The sequence below is a fragment of the Mixophyes fleayi genome, chromosome 11 (assembly GCF_038048845.1).
Source record: "Mixophyes fleayi isolate aMixFle1 chromosome 11, aMixFle1.hap1, whole genome shotgun sequence".
Lineage (NCBI taxonomy): Eukaryota > Metazoa > Chordata > Amphibia > Anura > Limnodynastidae > Mixophyes > Mixophyes fleayi.
The window spans coordinates 40,492,703-40,511,631 of NC_134412.1; the positions used below are offsets into that span (position 1 = coordinate 40,492,703).

Below are 18,929 nucleotides of genomic sequence, written 5' to 3' on the forward strand. Positions count from 1 at the left end.
ATCAGGATGGTGGACGGCCGCGGTTCAGGATAGGTGCGGCAGGAAGGCTAGGGAGCCACGCACCAGCGCAGAGGCACTCACGGTCCGGTGAGTGACAATACCTTAGTATTGTTGCTAACCATGTGAATCCCTCTATGGCCACAGTCTACCCATCTTCTAATGGCTACTTCCAGTAGGATAACGCACCATGTCACAAAGCATACGTCATCCCAAGCTTGATCACAAACATGACAATGGGCATCACGTTGGCTTAGGGGTTAGCACTTTTGCCTTACAGCACTGGCGTCATGAATTCGATTCCCAAACATGGCCTTATCTGTGTGGAGTTTGTATGTTCTCCCCATGTTTTTGTGGGTTTCCTTCGGGTACTCTGTTTTTCTCCCACACTTTAAAAAAAACACAAAAAAACATACTAGTAGGTTAATTGGCTGCTATCAAATTGACACTAGTCTGTGTGTGTATTAGGGAATTTAGACTGTAAGCGCCAAAGGGGCAGGGACTGATGTGAGTGAGTTCTCTGTACAGCACTGCGGAATGGCGCTATAAAAATTGATGATGAGTGTACTCCAATGGCCTCCACAGTCACCAGATCTCAATGCAATATAGCCTCTTTGTTATCATAATCATCATTTATTTATAGAGTCACCAATTTGGCAGTCCACCCATCTCTCTCCCAACAGTCACGACTTTTGACAATCAAGGGCAAAAATGAGGGGATTGGGGCTGGCCACGTCAAGGCTGTGGCCAGTTTTGTCTCAAATTTTCCAACAATGTTGTATTGTATGCTACATAAAAAATAAGAAGCACATCCAATCCATTTAGACTTTAGGGTGCCACCATATAATAATAATCAATGATTTTAAATTAAAACATTTTAAACATATAAAAACATATATAACATACGCAAATGACTTCACTATTACCAACAATAGAAAAAATGAGAACCAGGACACTTGTTTGTATTGCTCCAAAATTGCTCTCCTTTCAGTGCACATTGGGGGAGGGAGTCTTAATGTTCAAAACCACAGTTGTTATTAATGGCCATTATCGGCAAGAAAATATATATATATATCCTTATTCCTCACCAATTTCAAAGGTGTCAATAGTACATTGAATTCTAAAATATTAATTACCACCATCCAGTTCGCTTCATAGTAAGCCAGTTCAAATCGAGGTATATGTAGCGTGTGTTAGTGGTATCTTTATCTGCTGTTGTTGAACACAGATTCCTGCTACCTCTCTCTTTTAGAACTCCCGGCTTCTTTGCGATCAGATAGACTCCAGTAAACTTGAAAATTTATATGAAATGTCTATTAATTAGACTGGGATCTTACATATACAAGAATTCTTGAATTCAATATCAAGCCAATCAGGAAAAATCATGTCTTAGGTTCACAAGTATCCAGGTTTACACATCTTCTGTGTTTCTCCACGATTGTGGTTTCCTCAGAGACATCATTCAAGTGTAAACAGGCTTAATTTTAAATCCATAACAGCCAATCAGATTTAAACAGTCATTAAGCTAATGGAGATTGTATGTGGCAAACAATGATGAGAGCATTTTCTAATATAATATATATATTCTCATTAAGCATATGGTGGCACCTCCTAAATCAGTAAGAAACTATACACATAAATATATAGAAATAAATATAAACCAGAGATATCTTATCCTGCACGAAGACAACTGAGCAACATCAACATTATTTAAAAAAATAATATAATGGCTCTTGTTTAGAATGCGTTTTCTAGGAGCTAAAACCTATAACACTTTGTATTATAGGTCAGTAATCATCCAACTAAACCAATGTATTCCTCTTAAAATAATACTAATAGAGTGTAACCATTATACATAGTTTTTGGATCCTAAGGGTGCCTTGAATTGAGAAAATTTGGGATCCACTGCCTTAACTGTTGCTCAATCCCTCAGGTTCTGTCCTATTACTGGACTATTTTGAACATATTAGCAGGTTTAATTTCAGTAACTTAATTTTTAAAATATGACTTAAACTACACTTTACAGTTGACAAATCTAGGGACAAATCCTGAAATCTTTGAAATTATGGACAGGTGCCTACTACAATGTAAAAGTTAGCTTTATCTGGAATTCTCATCTATTAATTAAAGGCAAATTATACGAATAATAATTTTACACAAGGAATAGTGTGAGCCTCTAATATATGCTTGCCGTGAGGATAACATTTTGCGAACCTGTATGAGTCACAGTTAATTTACATTCGACAATGTCGCCATCTGGTGGTATGTTTAGTAATTGAAATGGATCATCGCGAACACTCATATTAACTGACGCTACTACTCTGACGTGACGTATTTCCGTCCGCACTTCCGTGGTCTCCGTATATTGGATGCCGGAAAGCAAGATGGAGGAGGTGGGGGGTGACACTGTGTCTCCATCTAACGGTGGTGATGCTACGACAGAGTCGGTACAGGGACCTGCAGTATCGCCGGCATCGGAGGAGCCAGCATGTGAAATGAAGCGTAAAAGTAATTTACTTTGTGTCAGTGATGTACAAGATTTGTCATTCTGCGATTTCTTCATATAATTGTTCTTTTCTGCACTAACTATACTAACTGCCAGCAGGGATGGCTCTTAAATGTAGTTTCCCAGAATAGTTCCGAGTCCTGTACTATTAAACTGTTTTGCTTCAGTTTTTCTCCCCTATAGCCACCGGCTGTTCTTTTCTTTTTGAAATTCTCCCACGTTTATGTTTTGAAGTATAGGTTGTATGGAGAACCTGTTCAGAATTATCTGCTTGTTTCCTACATTTAAAGTAACAGTCTACTAGTTGCAATGTTGACTTATTTAAAATCATGTTTTGACCTAGCCATAAATCAAATTATACTGTAAGGGTATGGATTGTTTTCCCCCAGTCTTTTAAATATTTAGTTTAATAAAAGCTATTTTTAGTATTGTAATATTTTCATCTACCCCTGCTTGTATGGTTCCCTTTCAACCGGGAGTTATTAATATATATACTTTGCCTTTCTGTTTTTAAAGTAGCAATCCCATGAATAAAATTGTGCATATGTGTGAAATATATATTATAACAGGGATACTCTGCACTCTTCAAACACATAACTAATGCTGTACTAAATATTTTTCTATGTTAACAACAGGGAATGTTGGTTCCACATATTGCAATATATGTTAAGATGACCAACTCACACCAAAGTCCTCCCATCCTGGCTAATCCAAACATGATCAAATGCTATGCTTTTTTTTATCTGGGCTTAAGACTTACCTGCACACAGCTTTTAAAGGCAAATCTTTCCCAAGCACTAGCAGCCATGATAGACCTGGGACTCACCTGACAAATTGGAATTAATTGCCCACATTGTATAGACAAAAAACAGGGATACTCTGCACTCTCCAAACACATAATTAATTTGGACTTTGGCGTCAGTTAGTCAGCTTAACATATATTGCAATATGTGGCACTAACATTTCCTGTTTTAATAAAGAAAAGTATTTAGTACAGCAATAATTATGTGTTTAGAGTATCCCTGTCTTTTGTCTATACAATGTGGGCAACCCCCTCTGGCACCCCAGTCTGAACATGGAATCCAGCCTGTGGCTGGTTTGTCATTTTTGGCAGGGGGGCCCCCATGCTATGGGTTCCCCTGCTAGTATAGTGCAGGTACTAGTAAAATCTCAGGGACCACACACTTTTTGATTCACCATGCCCCCTGGTTTTGCTGGTACAAGCTGACCGCTAGAGTTAAGCTGTTTTTTTGTGTGGGTTTGTTTTGTTTTTGTTATGTATTGCTGGCGAGGGACGATTGTTTGTTTATTTGTATTTTTTTTTTTTTAATGTAGTGCTGCTTTAAATGTAATGCTTTTTTTCGATATTGTGACTGTCAACATTACAACCTGTTGACATTTTAACTGTGGACATGTAATGCCCTTCTGAATGTTGACATTCTAATTGCCGACAGTATGGTGTCTCCTTTCTAAATGGTGACGTTTTCATTGTTGCCATTTTGAATGCAGCCCATAAAATAAATGTTGGTATTTACCATTTCCCTTGTTTGATTTTATTCTTGAGACGGCTATTATTGATTTATTATTCTGGGCTGCCATGGCAACCACAGTCACATGACGCATGATTTCCTGAGCAAAGAGACTTTGTAACACCCCTCTGAGCTCTGTCACATCCTCACTTTCTGCTGAAAGCTGTTTGTCTGTAGCAGGATGACTGTGTCTGGCAGCCTTTTTTGTTTGCTAAACAGAGTACTTTTGGAAAAGAGATAATGATTTGATGGAGGCTAGCTAAGAAAAATAGGAATCTAAGGGGGGAAAAATACATGTTGGTTTGCAGCTTTAAAACTGTTTCTTCAATACAGTAGTATTCTAAGGTTTCTGAAAGTATTTTCTCTAGTATAAGGTCCTGTACATATGTGGCCTGAAAAACTACTGTTATAAGCAAAGTGTGTTCTTAAAGCCTCCCTGTAGCTCAATGAATTAAGTACTGAGTGTTAAACCATGTAAACACTGCAAGCAATGTTGAATTTGACGCTTTTCAGAAAGTGTGTATATTGTTATGTACTTATTTATTATACTTATTTGGACAATGTGTTAATGGTGTTTAGCAGGCTTTAATAGATCCTCACTTTAACGTGTGTACAAACCCTGACTCTATGTTTGATGGCTTTTCCAACTTTTCTGGTAGCCATTGTACAATAAATTAAAATGTTATCAATCTAAAATACATCATGTCTGTTATTTCTAGTTGATGTTCTGCTCAAGGCTGTTGGGGATACACCAATCATGAAAAATAAAAAGTGGACTATTGAGAGGAATCGAACAGTTCAAGGTCTCATGGACTTCATTAAAAAGTACCTCAAGATAGATTCATCAGAACAGATGGTATAGTATCTATTTTATTTTTAAGTAGGTCAGATTGGTCACAGAATAATTTGCTTTTACAATTTAATATTTTCTCACACACAGTTGATGTCCCTTCATACAAGAAGCGGTTGTACAGCATCTCTGGCCACAACTGTACTAACACACTTTGGATAACATGATAACTTTCTTACAATCCTCATATTTAACTTGACCCACCTGTTATATTAGAGCATTTTTACAATTTCAGGCACTGAAATGATGGGATTGCTTTGTATTAATACCACCCGCTGCAGTTGTTAATAATGGTAAATCGCTGCCCCTCAGGAAAACTAAGTAAGAGTATACAAAAAAAAAAAACAGAAGTGTGGATATATATATATAAATAAATAAAACTTGGTCAAAAAGTGACTCTGCTATTAGCAATTGAATAATCTCTGAAAATGGTAATAATCACGTCATTCAATCATGGCAAGAATATGCAATTGACTTAATATAAATCGCATAAATGTATTCAGCATTCTTTAATATTAAAATAAACAATCAAAATCGACAATTTGAAATCATGGCATAATACCAGAGGAAGTCAAAATACTTAATTCCGAACCAAACTACATCTGAGCAACTGTAATATTCAAACCTGTTTCAGACCATAAGGCCTCCAATATAGGCTCATTAGTAGTTAGTAATCCAAGTACTGGGAGTCACAGTTTATAAGGTAGTATTAGAGTTAAAACGTTCTGTTCCGAACTCTCCCTGGTCAGTCCAATTAGGAGAACTCTCATCCTTACACAAATAAAGATTTCCGAGTTCTGAGTCCTTTTAAATGTTGTCTGTATGTGAGCTGTAAGGTGCTTAGCACGGCTTCACTAGTATATTTCAAAAATTTATGAAATCCACTATTCCGGACGTCAAACACTTAGTGTTCGGCTAATATGACTCGCAAGTATTCTCACTGCTTCTTACCATCCTCCAGACCCAAAGGAATTGTTACTCTGATATTTGGATGGTAGACTTTCAGAGATCCTTTGGTTTCCTACACAGAGGTAGTTTCTTAATCTTATTTACTCCTGTTTCGTTCATTTCTGTTCAGGATTATGAAACATAAAGTTTTGTTCAGCTCACGTTTTTTTGCTCACAGCTGACACATTTTCGTCCGACTTCTGCAGACATTTTAAAACCTGATTTATGGTACTAAGTTGCCTGTTTGAAAGATTAGTGGTAGGAGTCAAATTTGCTCCTTACATGTTTAAACAATCCTTCATACAACAAAACCTGTAACTTTCACTCCATTATGGATTTACTAGTAAATGTAAACGTATAAAGCCAATCCCATTTATTCAGATAAAGGTACATGTCCCCATAATGGATACATATATTCTAGAGATGAGCGCACTCGGATTTCCTGCATCCGAGCCCACCCGAACGTTGCCGATCCGAGACAGATCCGGGTATTGGCGCTAAATGAAAAATTGAAACCGAGGCTCAGTCATAATCCCGCTGTCGGATCTCGCGATACTCGGAACCTATAAATTTCCCGCTAGTCGCCGCCATCTTCACTCGGGCATTGATCAGGGTAGGTGTGGTAGGTGGTCCTCTGTCCTGGTAGAGCTTGTGCTGTGCCGTGCCGTGCCAGTGGTGCTGTGTGCTGTGCACTGTCAATTTTGAGTTCAGTGGTGCAGCTGTGTCCTGTTCAGTCCAGTGGTCCTGTGTCCTGTGCTTCTAAGGGCATAGTTCTTATTTCCCCAATATTCCCAAGTGTTTAAAAAATTAAAAAAATATACAAAAAACTAATTTTAAAAAATAATTAATTACAACAAAATTTGCAAAACCAATCCTGCAGTATAAGTCCAGTGGTACTGCTATTACAAAGTTCACTGATTCAGCAGTATAAGTCCAGTGGTACTCTCCTGTGCCGCATATAATTTTTAAAGGCTTTGCCGAGTGTGTGTGGCTTAGGGGTACGCTCTCTTGTGCTACATATAATGAAAAACCAAAATTTGGAGGATAAAGTAGGGAAAGATCAAGACCCACTTCCTCCTAATGCTGAAGCTGCTGCCACTAGTCATGACATAGACGATGAAATGCCATCGCTGTCGTCTGGCAAGCCCGATGCCCAATCTCCTAGTACAGGGCATGTAAAATCCAAAAAGCCCAAGTTCTCAAAAAATAGCAAAAAGAGAAACTTAAAATCATCTGAGGAGAAACGTAAAGTTGGCAATATGCCATTTACGACACGTAGTGGCAAGGAACTGCTTAGGCCCTGGCCCGTGTTCATGACTAGTGGTCCAGCTTCACCCAAGGATCTAAGCCCTCCTCCTCCACCCCCCCTACAAAAAATTTAAGAGAGTTATGCTGTCAGAAACAACAACAAAACAGCAAAGAACTCTGCCTTCTAAACAGATGACATCACAAATCCCCAAGGCGAGTCCAAGGGTGTTGTTGGTTGTGAACCCTGACCTTCCCATCACTGTACGGGAAGAGGTGACTCCATCCAGCATTTACAGCACGCCCTCTGCATATGCTGGAACGATCACCCACAGTCCAGTTACAGATTTGGCTAATGAAGGTGTGAATGTTGTACACCGGGAGGAGGATATTGATGTAGCTGGCGCTGAGGAGGATGTTGATGATTATGATGCAGACAGATACCAAATTGCCTTTCTCAATTTCTATTTATATTCTAGATTATATAACGGCTGAATAGTTTTCTATTTTACTCCTAGTGGAGAGGGGATCTGATGCAGACAGATACCAAACAGCCTTTGTCCATTTCTTTGTAAATTTGAATTTCTAGTTCTACAGTCTATGCAGGCTGCTTTTTTTATATTCAACTACAAGTGTAGGGCGGGGGGGGGGCATAGATAGCCACCAAAGTAACGTGGTCCATTTAATTTCACTTTCTAGCTCCACAGTCTGTGCAGCCTGCTTTTTTTATCTTCAAAGTATTTACAAGCCTTGCAATCTAAATTAACTAGAGGTAGTGATGTGCTAGAACTCCAAAAGGCAGTTTGGAAGCCCCTGTACAAACTGGCTCTATTTTACCTGAGTTGTCCCCCCTCCAGTGTGTACTCTGAAAGAGTTTTTAGTGCAGCGGGGAACCTGTCAGTGAGCGGCGAAGGAGGTTGCTTCCTCACAACGTTGAAAAAAATGATGTTTATAAAAATGAATAATCAATTCCTCAATGAAGTACAGCACTGCCCTCCAGATAGTACAGAGGGACCTGTGGTTGTGGAGTCCAGCGGGGACGAATTGATAATGTGTGAGAAGGAGGAAGTACACACTGTAGGGGGAGAGGAATCAAAGGTTGAGGATGAGGACGACATCTTTCCTCAGTAGAGCCTGTTTAGTTTGTACAGGGAGAGATGAATTGTTTTATTGGTGTGGGGGCCCAAACAAACCAATCATTTCAGCCACAGTTGTTTGGTAGGCCCTGTCGCTGAAATGATTGGTTTGTTAAAGTGTGCATGTCCTAGTTCAACAACATAAGGGTGGGTGGGAGGGCCCAAGGACAATTCCATCTTGCAACTATTTTTTTGGCATTATGTGACCATTCAACAGTCGTTTGCCATGTTCAAAAAGTAAAAGAAAATGTCAACAAATTCAAAAAATGTAATCAAAAGTAAAATGCCCTGTCATTATTTAAAACAAGAGGTATTGACGTGCTAGAATTAGTGTAGTGTTAATATGTTATAAACACTACACTTGGAACTTGGAGGAGGTATTGTGGCCCCGGTATCAAATTTAGTACCGGGGCCACCCCACTACGCAGTCCAGAATTTTTTTTTTGGGGAATTCAGAGCCGTGGAGGTTTTTTTATTAATTATATTGTGGTGACCACTCCTCTACGCATTCCAGGTACATTATTTGGTCCGATTCAGACCAGTTGATGGTTTTCTTATTATATTGTGGGGACCACTCCACTACGCAGTCCAGAAAGATACCTCGTTGCAACGTTTTGGACTAATAACTATATTGTAAGGTGTTCAGAATACACTGTAAATTAGGGGAAATGCTTGTTATTGAGGTTAATAATAGCGTAGGAGTGAAAAAAAGCCCAAAAATTGATTTTTGAAGTTTTTATGCTTTTTTCAAAAAAAATCCAAAACCTTAAATCCGAACCAAAACCTTTCGGCAGGTGTTTTGCGAAACAAATCTGAACCCAAAACATTACGAAAATCCGAATCCAAAACACGAGACACCAAAAGTCGCCGGTGCACATCCCTAATATATTCCTCCTAATAGATGGGTTTACAGTATGAAGATTTAAGTCGCAAATCTGAGCATGTATCCAAGAAGTAGTATATAGATATATAAACATGTATGCATACAATTCCTTGGCCATAAATTGTTATTTAGGAGTCCTTTTAACAAATTATAAGCAAAGAAATTCATACATTTTCTAAACAAAAAATATTTATTTGATTACTTTAACAGGATGAAAATCCTAACCGTAAATAACTCCCTCTATAAGATTAACCTATATGTACCAGGCTAGATTATGTGAAAAACTTTAGCCCAGACAATTATAATTTAAAGCCTCATTTAAACTTATAAAGTTGTTAATGGGAATTTCCCCCCCAGAAACTGTGTAAATAATTTCAGTAGACTTATTCAAAACATGTCAAACTGTCTTACTACAACCAAAGCATCCTGTTGGATCCTCGCAAATCCATGAGTCTTCCATAAGAAGTGTTATTGGTTTCAATGTACTTGGGGCCAAAATTCTTTTCACATCTAAATTTTTATTAAAGATACCTCTGTGTCTGTCTTCCATAATATTCTCTAAAATATGATCTTGTGCCAAGATGTTCTAAATCTGTTGTGAATTTGTGTTATGGATGAAAACAAATGGGGTCAGGTTGTCATTGAGAACCCCCCTCCCCCCAATGATGGCTGTTGGCCGTGCAGTTGCTGTAGATGTTGAAAGTGAATGTTGTGTACAGCTCTGTGTTGAAGCCTAAACTTCCTCAATGATCACACAAAATCCTGTGACATAATGTTGATGACTTCAGGAATTTCTTTCAGTGTATGTGACATTTGTCTCACTTCTTCCCTGCTTGTCAGCACTTGTATATTCAGTGCAATTTGGAACAAACAGTGGTTGACAAGGTTAAAAATAAATAATAAAAATAAATACAATTTTAAAAGTAAGAAAAAAAAAAAAAGACAATCTAACTAATTTAGGCTCTATAACTGTCATAACTTTGTAGCAATTTGACATTAAAAGAGCTTATGGTGTTTTCTTTTCAAAAATATATGCAATATTTAGTTGGTGTTTTTTAGTTTTTTCTACATAATGTTAAAAAAATAATAAAAAATAAAAATCCTATGTACACTAATAATGCTTTGCTGATTTGTTTTGCATCTTTGTTTTTACTTTTATTTACAGTTTATCTATGTGAATCAGTCATTTGCTCCATCGCCCGACCAAGAAGTTGGCGTCTTATATGAGGTAAATAAGTATTAGCCAAGAGTAGTACAATTTTGGTCATTTAAAAAAAGGGAAACAATTGAATTCAAGTAATTTCTTTTAGCTAAATTGGCACATTTCAATTGCATGCTTTCAAGAAAACTCTGGTGAAGCATGTTATAAGCCAAAGTGTCATTTTCTTTTATCTGAATCCCATGCAAGAAACCAAGGAATGTTGCCAATTAATGAATACTAACCAAGGGTGGCCACTGTAAGGTGGATAAGATGTCCATAAATGTCATAAACAGACAAACCCAGAACAAAACCAATGCACTTTCAGGTTGTGAAATGTACTAATGCCAATCACAATAGCTATCCATTTCATCATCAATAGTAAAATTCATAGAAAATATTAGAATACAGATACTATATTTTATATTTATTAAAAACTGAAAGGACTGCTAACAATGTAGTATCTATGGCATGTTATGGTAGGCAACTGGTTCATATGTGGATAATAATCAGAGTCCTCCCGGGCATCCATTGCTAATTGGACACATAGGGAAAGTAGTCTCAGGAAAAACTGATGATGTTTTATTGTCCCACAAAACGCAAACTTCATAGTTACAAAATTAAATAAGCTGAATCTTTCGGGTATTCTTTTTTAGAAAAAAAAGAAAATTATACATTGCCCAGTTGCAAAAAAAATCTTTTTGAAAATTCAAATGACTATAAACATTTGTAGTCCTTAAATAACCAAGCATACTGGGCCTGATTTAATTGTCACTCCGAGCGCAACCCGCGTTTAATAACAAACATGTATTTTGGCTTTGTGAACTCCCGAATTCATCAAGATCTGAAGATACATGTGCTAATGAATTCAGATCTAGATCTGTTACATTCTACTACACAATACGCTGCATGATACGCTGCATGATACGTTCAATACCTATGTGGATTGTAAATTTGCCTAAGAACAGACGGGAACAAAAAAGTATTGAATTAATGTCACCTGGTAATATAGACATTAATGATAAAACCGTTCTGAGAAACAAAACTGATTGGTGGAGACTGTCAAATGAAATATACATTTCCAAATACTATGAGGAATGTTAAACACAACCTTGTATGTAAAAAGTTCCCTGCAAACATTACTAAAATATCTTATGGGTGTAAGCAATTAGATCAAGAAAGTGCAAGTAACCTTTCAATGCCCCTCTCAATCGTTCTACTAGTTCTAGTAACTGCATCTACCTGTGTTACACCAACATCACAAAGGAGTTACCCAATCAATGTCCTGAAGTAACAAGATTGCAACCAACTATACAAAACTATTAATATTTTTATTTTGTAGATTTTCCACTTAAAGATCAAGAAAAAATTAACAAAGCTTTTGTGAGAGTAATATATTCTTCTGGAACGCAGTTATCAGTAACTGAAAATGCATATTGTTAGGATGCGTTTAAATTATTTAGCTCATCATACAGTTTTCCTAGCAGATTTTCTTTGAGCAAGTCTCTTTTAGAGTCAGCATATGTAATATGTCCAAGGAAAAATCAACAAAGCACTGTCTTGCAGTACTTAAAGATTGTTAGAGCAAGAATAAGGCGCTCTAAACTTTGTTACAAAAACAAACAACATACTAGCCAACTTTTGTGCAGAAGCATTAACACAACAGTATAGCCATACTGCATAGTACATAAGTAGCAAAATTGTAGAGAATATTAGGGGTGATTAAGTACAGTATTTGTTTTGCTAACTCAATTCATGTACTGTGAAAGCAGCATGGGAGAAAATCATTGGATACATTTCCTCATAATACAATAGCTTCTTAATCTGCTCCTTACTGACATTTTGAAGTTGAACACTGATAACTTAAGTTGTTTTTCTGAAAAACGTAAAAACTTTTGCAAACGCATAAGATACTCATTGTAGCTGCTGTATAATAAAAGAAGCCAAAGCAAAGAATAAAATAGTGACACTGAAACTGTAAGATGCACAGTTGATCTCATATGATAGTTTATTGAAAACGAGAAAGCTCTTTAAGATGCTCAACTAGTATTGTTTCTCGGAGTTCCCAAAAGTTTAAGGAGCACAGTGTTCAATGAGGATGTCTTCTGGGTTCAGCTTTAAAAATAATACTAATTTCTCTTTCATCCTATCTGGGGGACACTGCTACCATAGGTTGCGAGAGTGGAGTTGGCACGTAACAGGTTAACTTGTTAATGTATCATGCTGACAAACCCCTCCCCTCTGCAACCCCCTGTAGCCTCTCCAGTCTTAGTTAAGTGCCCAAGGGAGTTGGCCTTACTTTAATGCTAGGAAGAATTTTTTTTCCTTTTCCATATATAAACTTTTTCTTTATTGCAGCAGTGTACTGTTCTACTAATACCCAGCGGCAATCTTGTTATTTGATTGTGAGCTCCTATCCTAAGAATCTCTGTTTTAAGGATTCAATCTCGGCCAACTGGCACTCATCCTTTAGAACTCCCGAGAAACTCTAAAGCAAATTTATTCAGTAATCACCTCCCTTTTTTTTTTTTTTTCCTTTTAATTAGACTGTACCACACTTCTGTCATACATTCCTTATCATATGGACCAGATAAAATCAGTGTATCTTCGCAACATGTACAGAAAGAAAAGCCAGCGGTTGGGCAGTATTTGTTGCCAATCAATTTATGCTGCTGCTATAAATCTCCTAAGATTCAAAGGAAGAAATTTTAATGATATATAGCATTTGATTTTATTACAAGTAACACACTTGGAGAAATGCTTTCTAGTGTTGAATACAGAACATCTTCAGGTGTTTGGTCCAGGAATACAGTCTGACCAGCATATCACTCCAGCAACTGCCTTTGCATGATGCACCCTTAGACACTTTACTCCTCCCCTGCTTTAGATTCCTATATTTTCTGCATTTTATTAGCATATTTCTTGAATTGGACTAGGTATTTCAAAGCCTAAATCCGTTCAGTATGAAAGAGTAGACAAGCTTGTAAGAATCTGGAGCAGAAAGAAATCCATCCGAGAATTAGACTGATGAGACAGTGTTTCATGATGTGGCAATGCTCTTATTTAAGAAACTATTTTTCACACTTATTTGCATAACTGTAAAATGTGGTGTTTGTTTCTTGGTAAACTTATAGATCCATTTGTAGCAAAATTAAATCTGTTTAACGAAGAAAAAAAAAAGTACGTTTTTAATTATGGTCTGAATAGACTACACTTTTTTAAATGTACTGAATGTGGTGTATAATACAATTCATATTCTTAAAGTATGTGAATCGGTCTGGGAGTGATTTTAAACAAGCAGACTTTATATTCTGTGAAATTTGGACGTGGGGAGATTCTTGCCATTTGCTAGTCACAGTTCCAGCTGCAGCTAAATTTGACACTAGTTGTAGCTGGCAAATAGCAGAACTGCTTTACCTACAGATTTCAGAGTATTAACTTCTGCCCTTTTCCCCCCCCCCAGCTAGCTAATCAGATCGAAAGCTTGCCACACACATTTCAATCTGTTCTTGATCAGGTCAAACATCCAATCTGATATGTAAGCAATTTGGCCTACTCTTGCAGCCCCACTTTTCTGGTGTAGAAGATTCAAGGGGTTAGGGAATATGAGTGTCAGATGTGTAAATACATGTAGATGTCCTCCTCTTCCACTTTACCATGTTTACCAAGAAGTTCTATCATCATCATTTATTTATATACGGGTGAAACCGTTTTTTCCATTACAAAGAGTCAGTCTATTTTCAGCAGGTGCCGGCCATCTCTGCGTCTACACAGTTGACACTCTAGAATGCCCATTGCCTTTTGTTTTCTTTAACAGGGATAGCTGTGGTGAGCTCGAAATGTAATAAGTATAATTATAATTGGCAATGGTTACTTTTTATCCGCAACATGTACCGTCTTACATGATTCCTACTGTGCTACACAAAAAAAATAAATATATATATATATATATATATAGAAATGGAGGAGGAGGCGGCGCACAATAGTGTAGTATGTTGATACAATACTGGATACACGACTGTTCTCCTTCCATGCGCAGGAGCTTATATCTAGCAAAAGTTGGCCAACTTTTGCTAGATATAAGCTCCTGCGCATGGAAGGAGAACAGTCGTGTATCCAGTCATGTTATTTATCCTTGATCAGCTGAGAGACATCTACATAGACAAGCTGAAAAGTTTTGATATCTGGTACGCATATATATGCACAAGTGTGTCCTGGGTGTTTCACATATATTATATGGAAATACTGCAAGTTCAGTCACTATAATTGTGTCTTGAGAATAATTTGCCACTCTATATCTGGTACGCTTACATCCTCATTATCTCTATTGGGTGTTTTATTACAGTTTTTGTTATCTGGTTTTCTCTTCACTGGTGTTTCTGGTCCTATTGTGGATTCGTGTGTGATTCCAATATTGTATCAACATACTACACTATTGTGTGCCTCCTCCTCCATTTCTTTTTTAGGTTATTTCCATGCTACACCGCTTGGTAAAGAGGACTGGCAGCCACCTGCACATAGGGAGTGCTTTTTGAGAAGATTATAGACTTTGTACTGGACTATTGCTGATTTGCTAATAGCTCCATTTCTGTGTATCGTGTATTTTGAGATATATATATATATATATATATATATATATATATATATATATTCTACATATACACACATACACCTCTTCATGCCGAAAACCTAATCTATTTTTTTTTTTCTGTTTTTTTTTTTCTTAGTGCTTTGGCAGCGATGGGAAACTTGTTCTGCATTACTGTAAATCACAAGCTTGGGGATGAAGGGCCTAATGTCTCATCTTTACACCATTATTGCATCTGATTTGAAGAATACAGTTATGGACATAATGCCTTTGTTAGACATGCTGGGTTCTACCATTTGCCTCTGAGAATTCTCATTTGGAATCGGGATCAATGCAGAGGCATTCTCAGAGACTTACTATTTACTGTACCTAGTATTTGTCTACAATCTGATACTGAGCTGCACAGGGATTAGTATGGAAACAATTAAGACAAAGGTTCAGACTCCAGTTCTTGCATGTCAAGCAAAACTTTGACCAATCCTTCATATAATTGAACTATATTAGTTTCTCAATGCTATATGGACAGTTCAACTGGTTGATTTGTGCAATTGTTGACTTCTAACATTGCTATGTTGCAGTAGTAACAATTTTTGCCACACTCCTATACATATTTCTTCAAATATATACACCCCCCCCCAAATTACGTAGTATTTTTTAATGGTGGTGACTTTTCAATTGGTAATTTCTAACCCATGTCAATTTGTTTTTTACTTAAATATAGGAGTCTAATGGGTTTACAAACTTACTACACCAATACATTTTGTATTTGGTGAATATTTTAGTATCACAAATGGAAACCCATAAATGTTGCTATAAATTCCTATACTCATCATACATACTTATACAGTCATCTTGTCTTTAAAACTCTTCTAACTAGTATAATTTGACTTTTATTTTCTCCATTTGTGATACTAAATAATGACCAAATGCATAAGTGAATAATCCAATAAATAGGTCTAAAACCTTTTTAATAGTATTAAACTAATATGTAAATTTCTAAAAAAGCATGTACAACTCTGTGAAATTCATATTAAATAATCACAAATAAGATTTTCTAAATAAATCCATACCTAAGGGAACATATTCGTAAAGGAATGATTAGTAATAAATGCCCCTTAAACATAACTCACAATTCAGCTTCCTTGTTACTATTTGAATATGATATTATGAAAAAGACCTGCAGCGAGTTACCCAATAAAAATTGTAATAGTGTCCCAATAACATATAGACCCATGTCAATGACCACTTACAATCCGGTTATATGCTGTCAATATGTATGCATTACACATACATTCGCTCTAAGGTACTTGAGTTGGTAACTGATCTGAAACCTTTAAAAGTTCTGTATTCTGCTTTAAAATCCTGTTTACTTCTGGAGTAATGTAAGTTCTGTGAGGAATGTACATGGGGCTGTGAGGTTAGAGATTGAAACTACGCCCAACTGCAGGATCAAGGTTGACAGACAGCCTAACCAATTCTTGCATAACCAATGCTGGGTACACACTACAGAAAACTTCTCCCGATCCCATTTCAGTAGCGAGTTTGCCAACGACTGAAGAAGAGAAAAAATTCCGATCAGCATGCCAATTTATGTGTACTCACTATACATGTTTTAAAAGGTTTACCCTCTGATCTGTGCTCTTCATCTGTTATAGCCTTTTGCTGAAAAAATTGTCACTCTACACACTCCATAGAGATCTATGGACACTATTGGTCGTGAGTGTACACTGCAGAATTGGAAGGACATAGTTTGATCGTTAAACGAGATTTTTAAAAGGTTTTAAAAATCAAATGAAACGATACGATGAGCTTTGGAACAACCATCGTTCATCTTTTTGGTGTACCACCTCGTACCAAACAGTCTTGTATTGTGTGATTGGCATGATAATCAGCTGTACTGTGTACCCAGCCTAAGCCTATTTAAATTATTTTAGCCACAACATTGTTACCCATAAGAAAGTTGATGGATAATTTTGGAAAAGCCTTGTCTTGAAGTCACTACAATGTATCAAGTGGTTGGAATTATTTTGCTATGCCGGAATTAGTTTAGAGAATTTAGAGTTTCTTCTTTCCAAATCTATAATTCAGACAAAATTGTTGGACGCTTATGTATAGGTGAACAGTTTGAGTAGCATCTAGTTCTAGCTGCAGTCATAAAAAACACAGCTTGTCGAGATTACTTGACTTTGGCATTTGAGGATAAGTTTTCATTGAGTAATTTGATTGACGGCTTTCTGTGAGATTTTTAGACAAACATTCATGTGAATTACTAATTATTAACCAAAGTGAAATTACTTGCAAATAATAAAATAGACTTTTGGTAATCAATGAAGAATCTTAGAGGGAACATTTGTAATGCAAATAATTGAGAGCATATGACCTGATTACAAACGAACTCATTGAAGTATATTTCCTCTACAGACTTTGAGTCCCTGTTACAATACTTAGAATACTCATTGGGTAACTTGATATGCTCCTTTTTCTCTTGATTATATCTTCATAGACTAACAAAGAGGCAGTATTTGTGATCTATAGTCTATGAAGCATTTTTAAATTCCTTTTATAATTTTGGTTATATTGTATCGATGTATGAATTAAATCTTGGCAAATGTGGTGATTTATTGTATGAATTGTTTAGGTTATGAATATTCATTACACTGCTGCAATAACATTTAGGAAACCGAGGCTGTGAGAGAAATGGAAAAGCTGTCCTCAGTTGCTCTCTTAGAAATAATATGTTCTAGATAGTAGTTCAGCTTTAATACTATTGAATAAATCAATTTGTAATACACCATTGTCCCATTGATTAGATGACAGCTAGTGCTATGTATTCTAGTTTCCAAAGGTTGCTGATTTTGAGACTCCTGAGCGGCATATTCAATTAGCTTTTCAGTACGCGATTACGGCTGACAATACGGTACCTCAACATCGCAGATTTCCCTTCGCAACCCTATGGGGTGTGCACGAAAATCCGTTATGTTGCGTTATGGGGACTCGTGCAGCCGAGCTTAATTGCGGACCGAAAAGCTAGTTGAGTATGTTTCTTTCTCTTAGTGTGGCACGTATTTAAATTATTGCATACAAAAGATAATAGCTGTTGTAATACTTTCTGCCTTTGAGTTGGAGCAAAGACTGTAAATATGTTATGAACATCAAAATAAGATATTTCAGGTTACTGTGAAAAAATTAAAGGGAACACGTTTATTATAAGAACATTGTTGTTTTTGTCTTCATTTTACAGTTTGCATAACATAAAAGTACATTTTTGCAAATAGTTGGTGGAATCCTCTTTGTGCAGGAAAAGAAGTACATTTTCTTTTCTTTTAATAACTCTCCATCTATTGTATGATTCATACATGGAAGTGACAGATAAATTATATTGACATGATTAGCAGGTGGTATTTTACTTTGTACCCAGCTAAAGCCTATTTAAATTGTTTTAGAGATAACCCTTCAGGCACTTCCACTAATAAGTACTAATAAATAAAACTTTAGAGATTTATTAACAGCAGTGTGAATAATTTTTGAGATGTTTTTCAAAAAGTAAATAAATAGGCTTTTTTGAGAATCAAAATTTTGAACAATTTTAATTTATATTGAAACATATTTTTATCTACCACTTGGAAGCCCATAAACATAGCTTTTAAATGGGACCTTTCCCAACTCTCTAGTTCGATTAGTTGAGCTACGCTTTAAAGGTGTATATCTTCAAAACCAGATTACATCTAAGCCTAAAATTTTGAGGGGTTTCTTTACACTGATGGCAGCATATATTTTTCCAAATTTATTTGAAATTAGAGAATGTAAGGTAGATTTTTATTTATTTCTAAAATTGTCTTTATTTGATGTAGAATGACCTGGAACAAAAAACAACTTGCATCAATTTGAGAAAAGAGAAAAAAGCTGAAAATGTAAATGTACTACAGTGCCCTATATTTAAAGCTGCAATCCAAGGAAAAAATGTTTTTTTTTTGTTTTTTAAAACATAAATTTACTCTGGTCTGGTGTACTATAAAAAGGTACATGGTGGTATTGCGTTTTTTGTTTTT

At 36.4% G+C, this 18,929-nt stretch overlaps 1 protein-coding gene across 2 annotated transcripts; it reads left to right on the top strand.

The window, feature by feature from the left end:
- Positions 1 to 2,349: 2,349 nt before the first annotated feature.
- ATG12 (autophagy related 12) lies at positions 2,350 to 17,037 on the top strand. Of its 2 annotated transcripts, XM_075191723.1 has the most exons (4): positions 2,350 to 2,505; positions 4,752 to 4,888; positions 10,260 to 10,322; positions 15,020 to 17,037. In XM_075191723.1, the coding sequence occupies exons 1-4, from the start codon at positions 2,367 to 2,369 to the stop codon at positions 15,077 to 15,079; spliced, it is 399 nt and encodes a 132-aa protein (XP_075047824.1). In that variant the 5' UTR covers positions 2,350 to 2,366; the 3' UTR covers positions 15,080 to 17,037. The 2 variants fall into 2 exon arrangements, with proteins under 2 accessions (XP_075047824.1, XP_075047825.1); XM_075191724.1 differs by lacking the exon at positions 10,260 to 10,322.
- Positions 17,038 to 18,929: the final 1,892 nt, after the last annotated feature.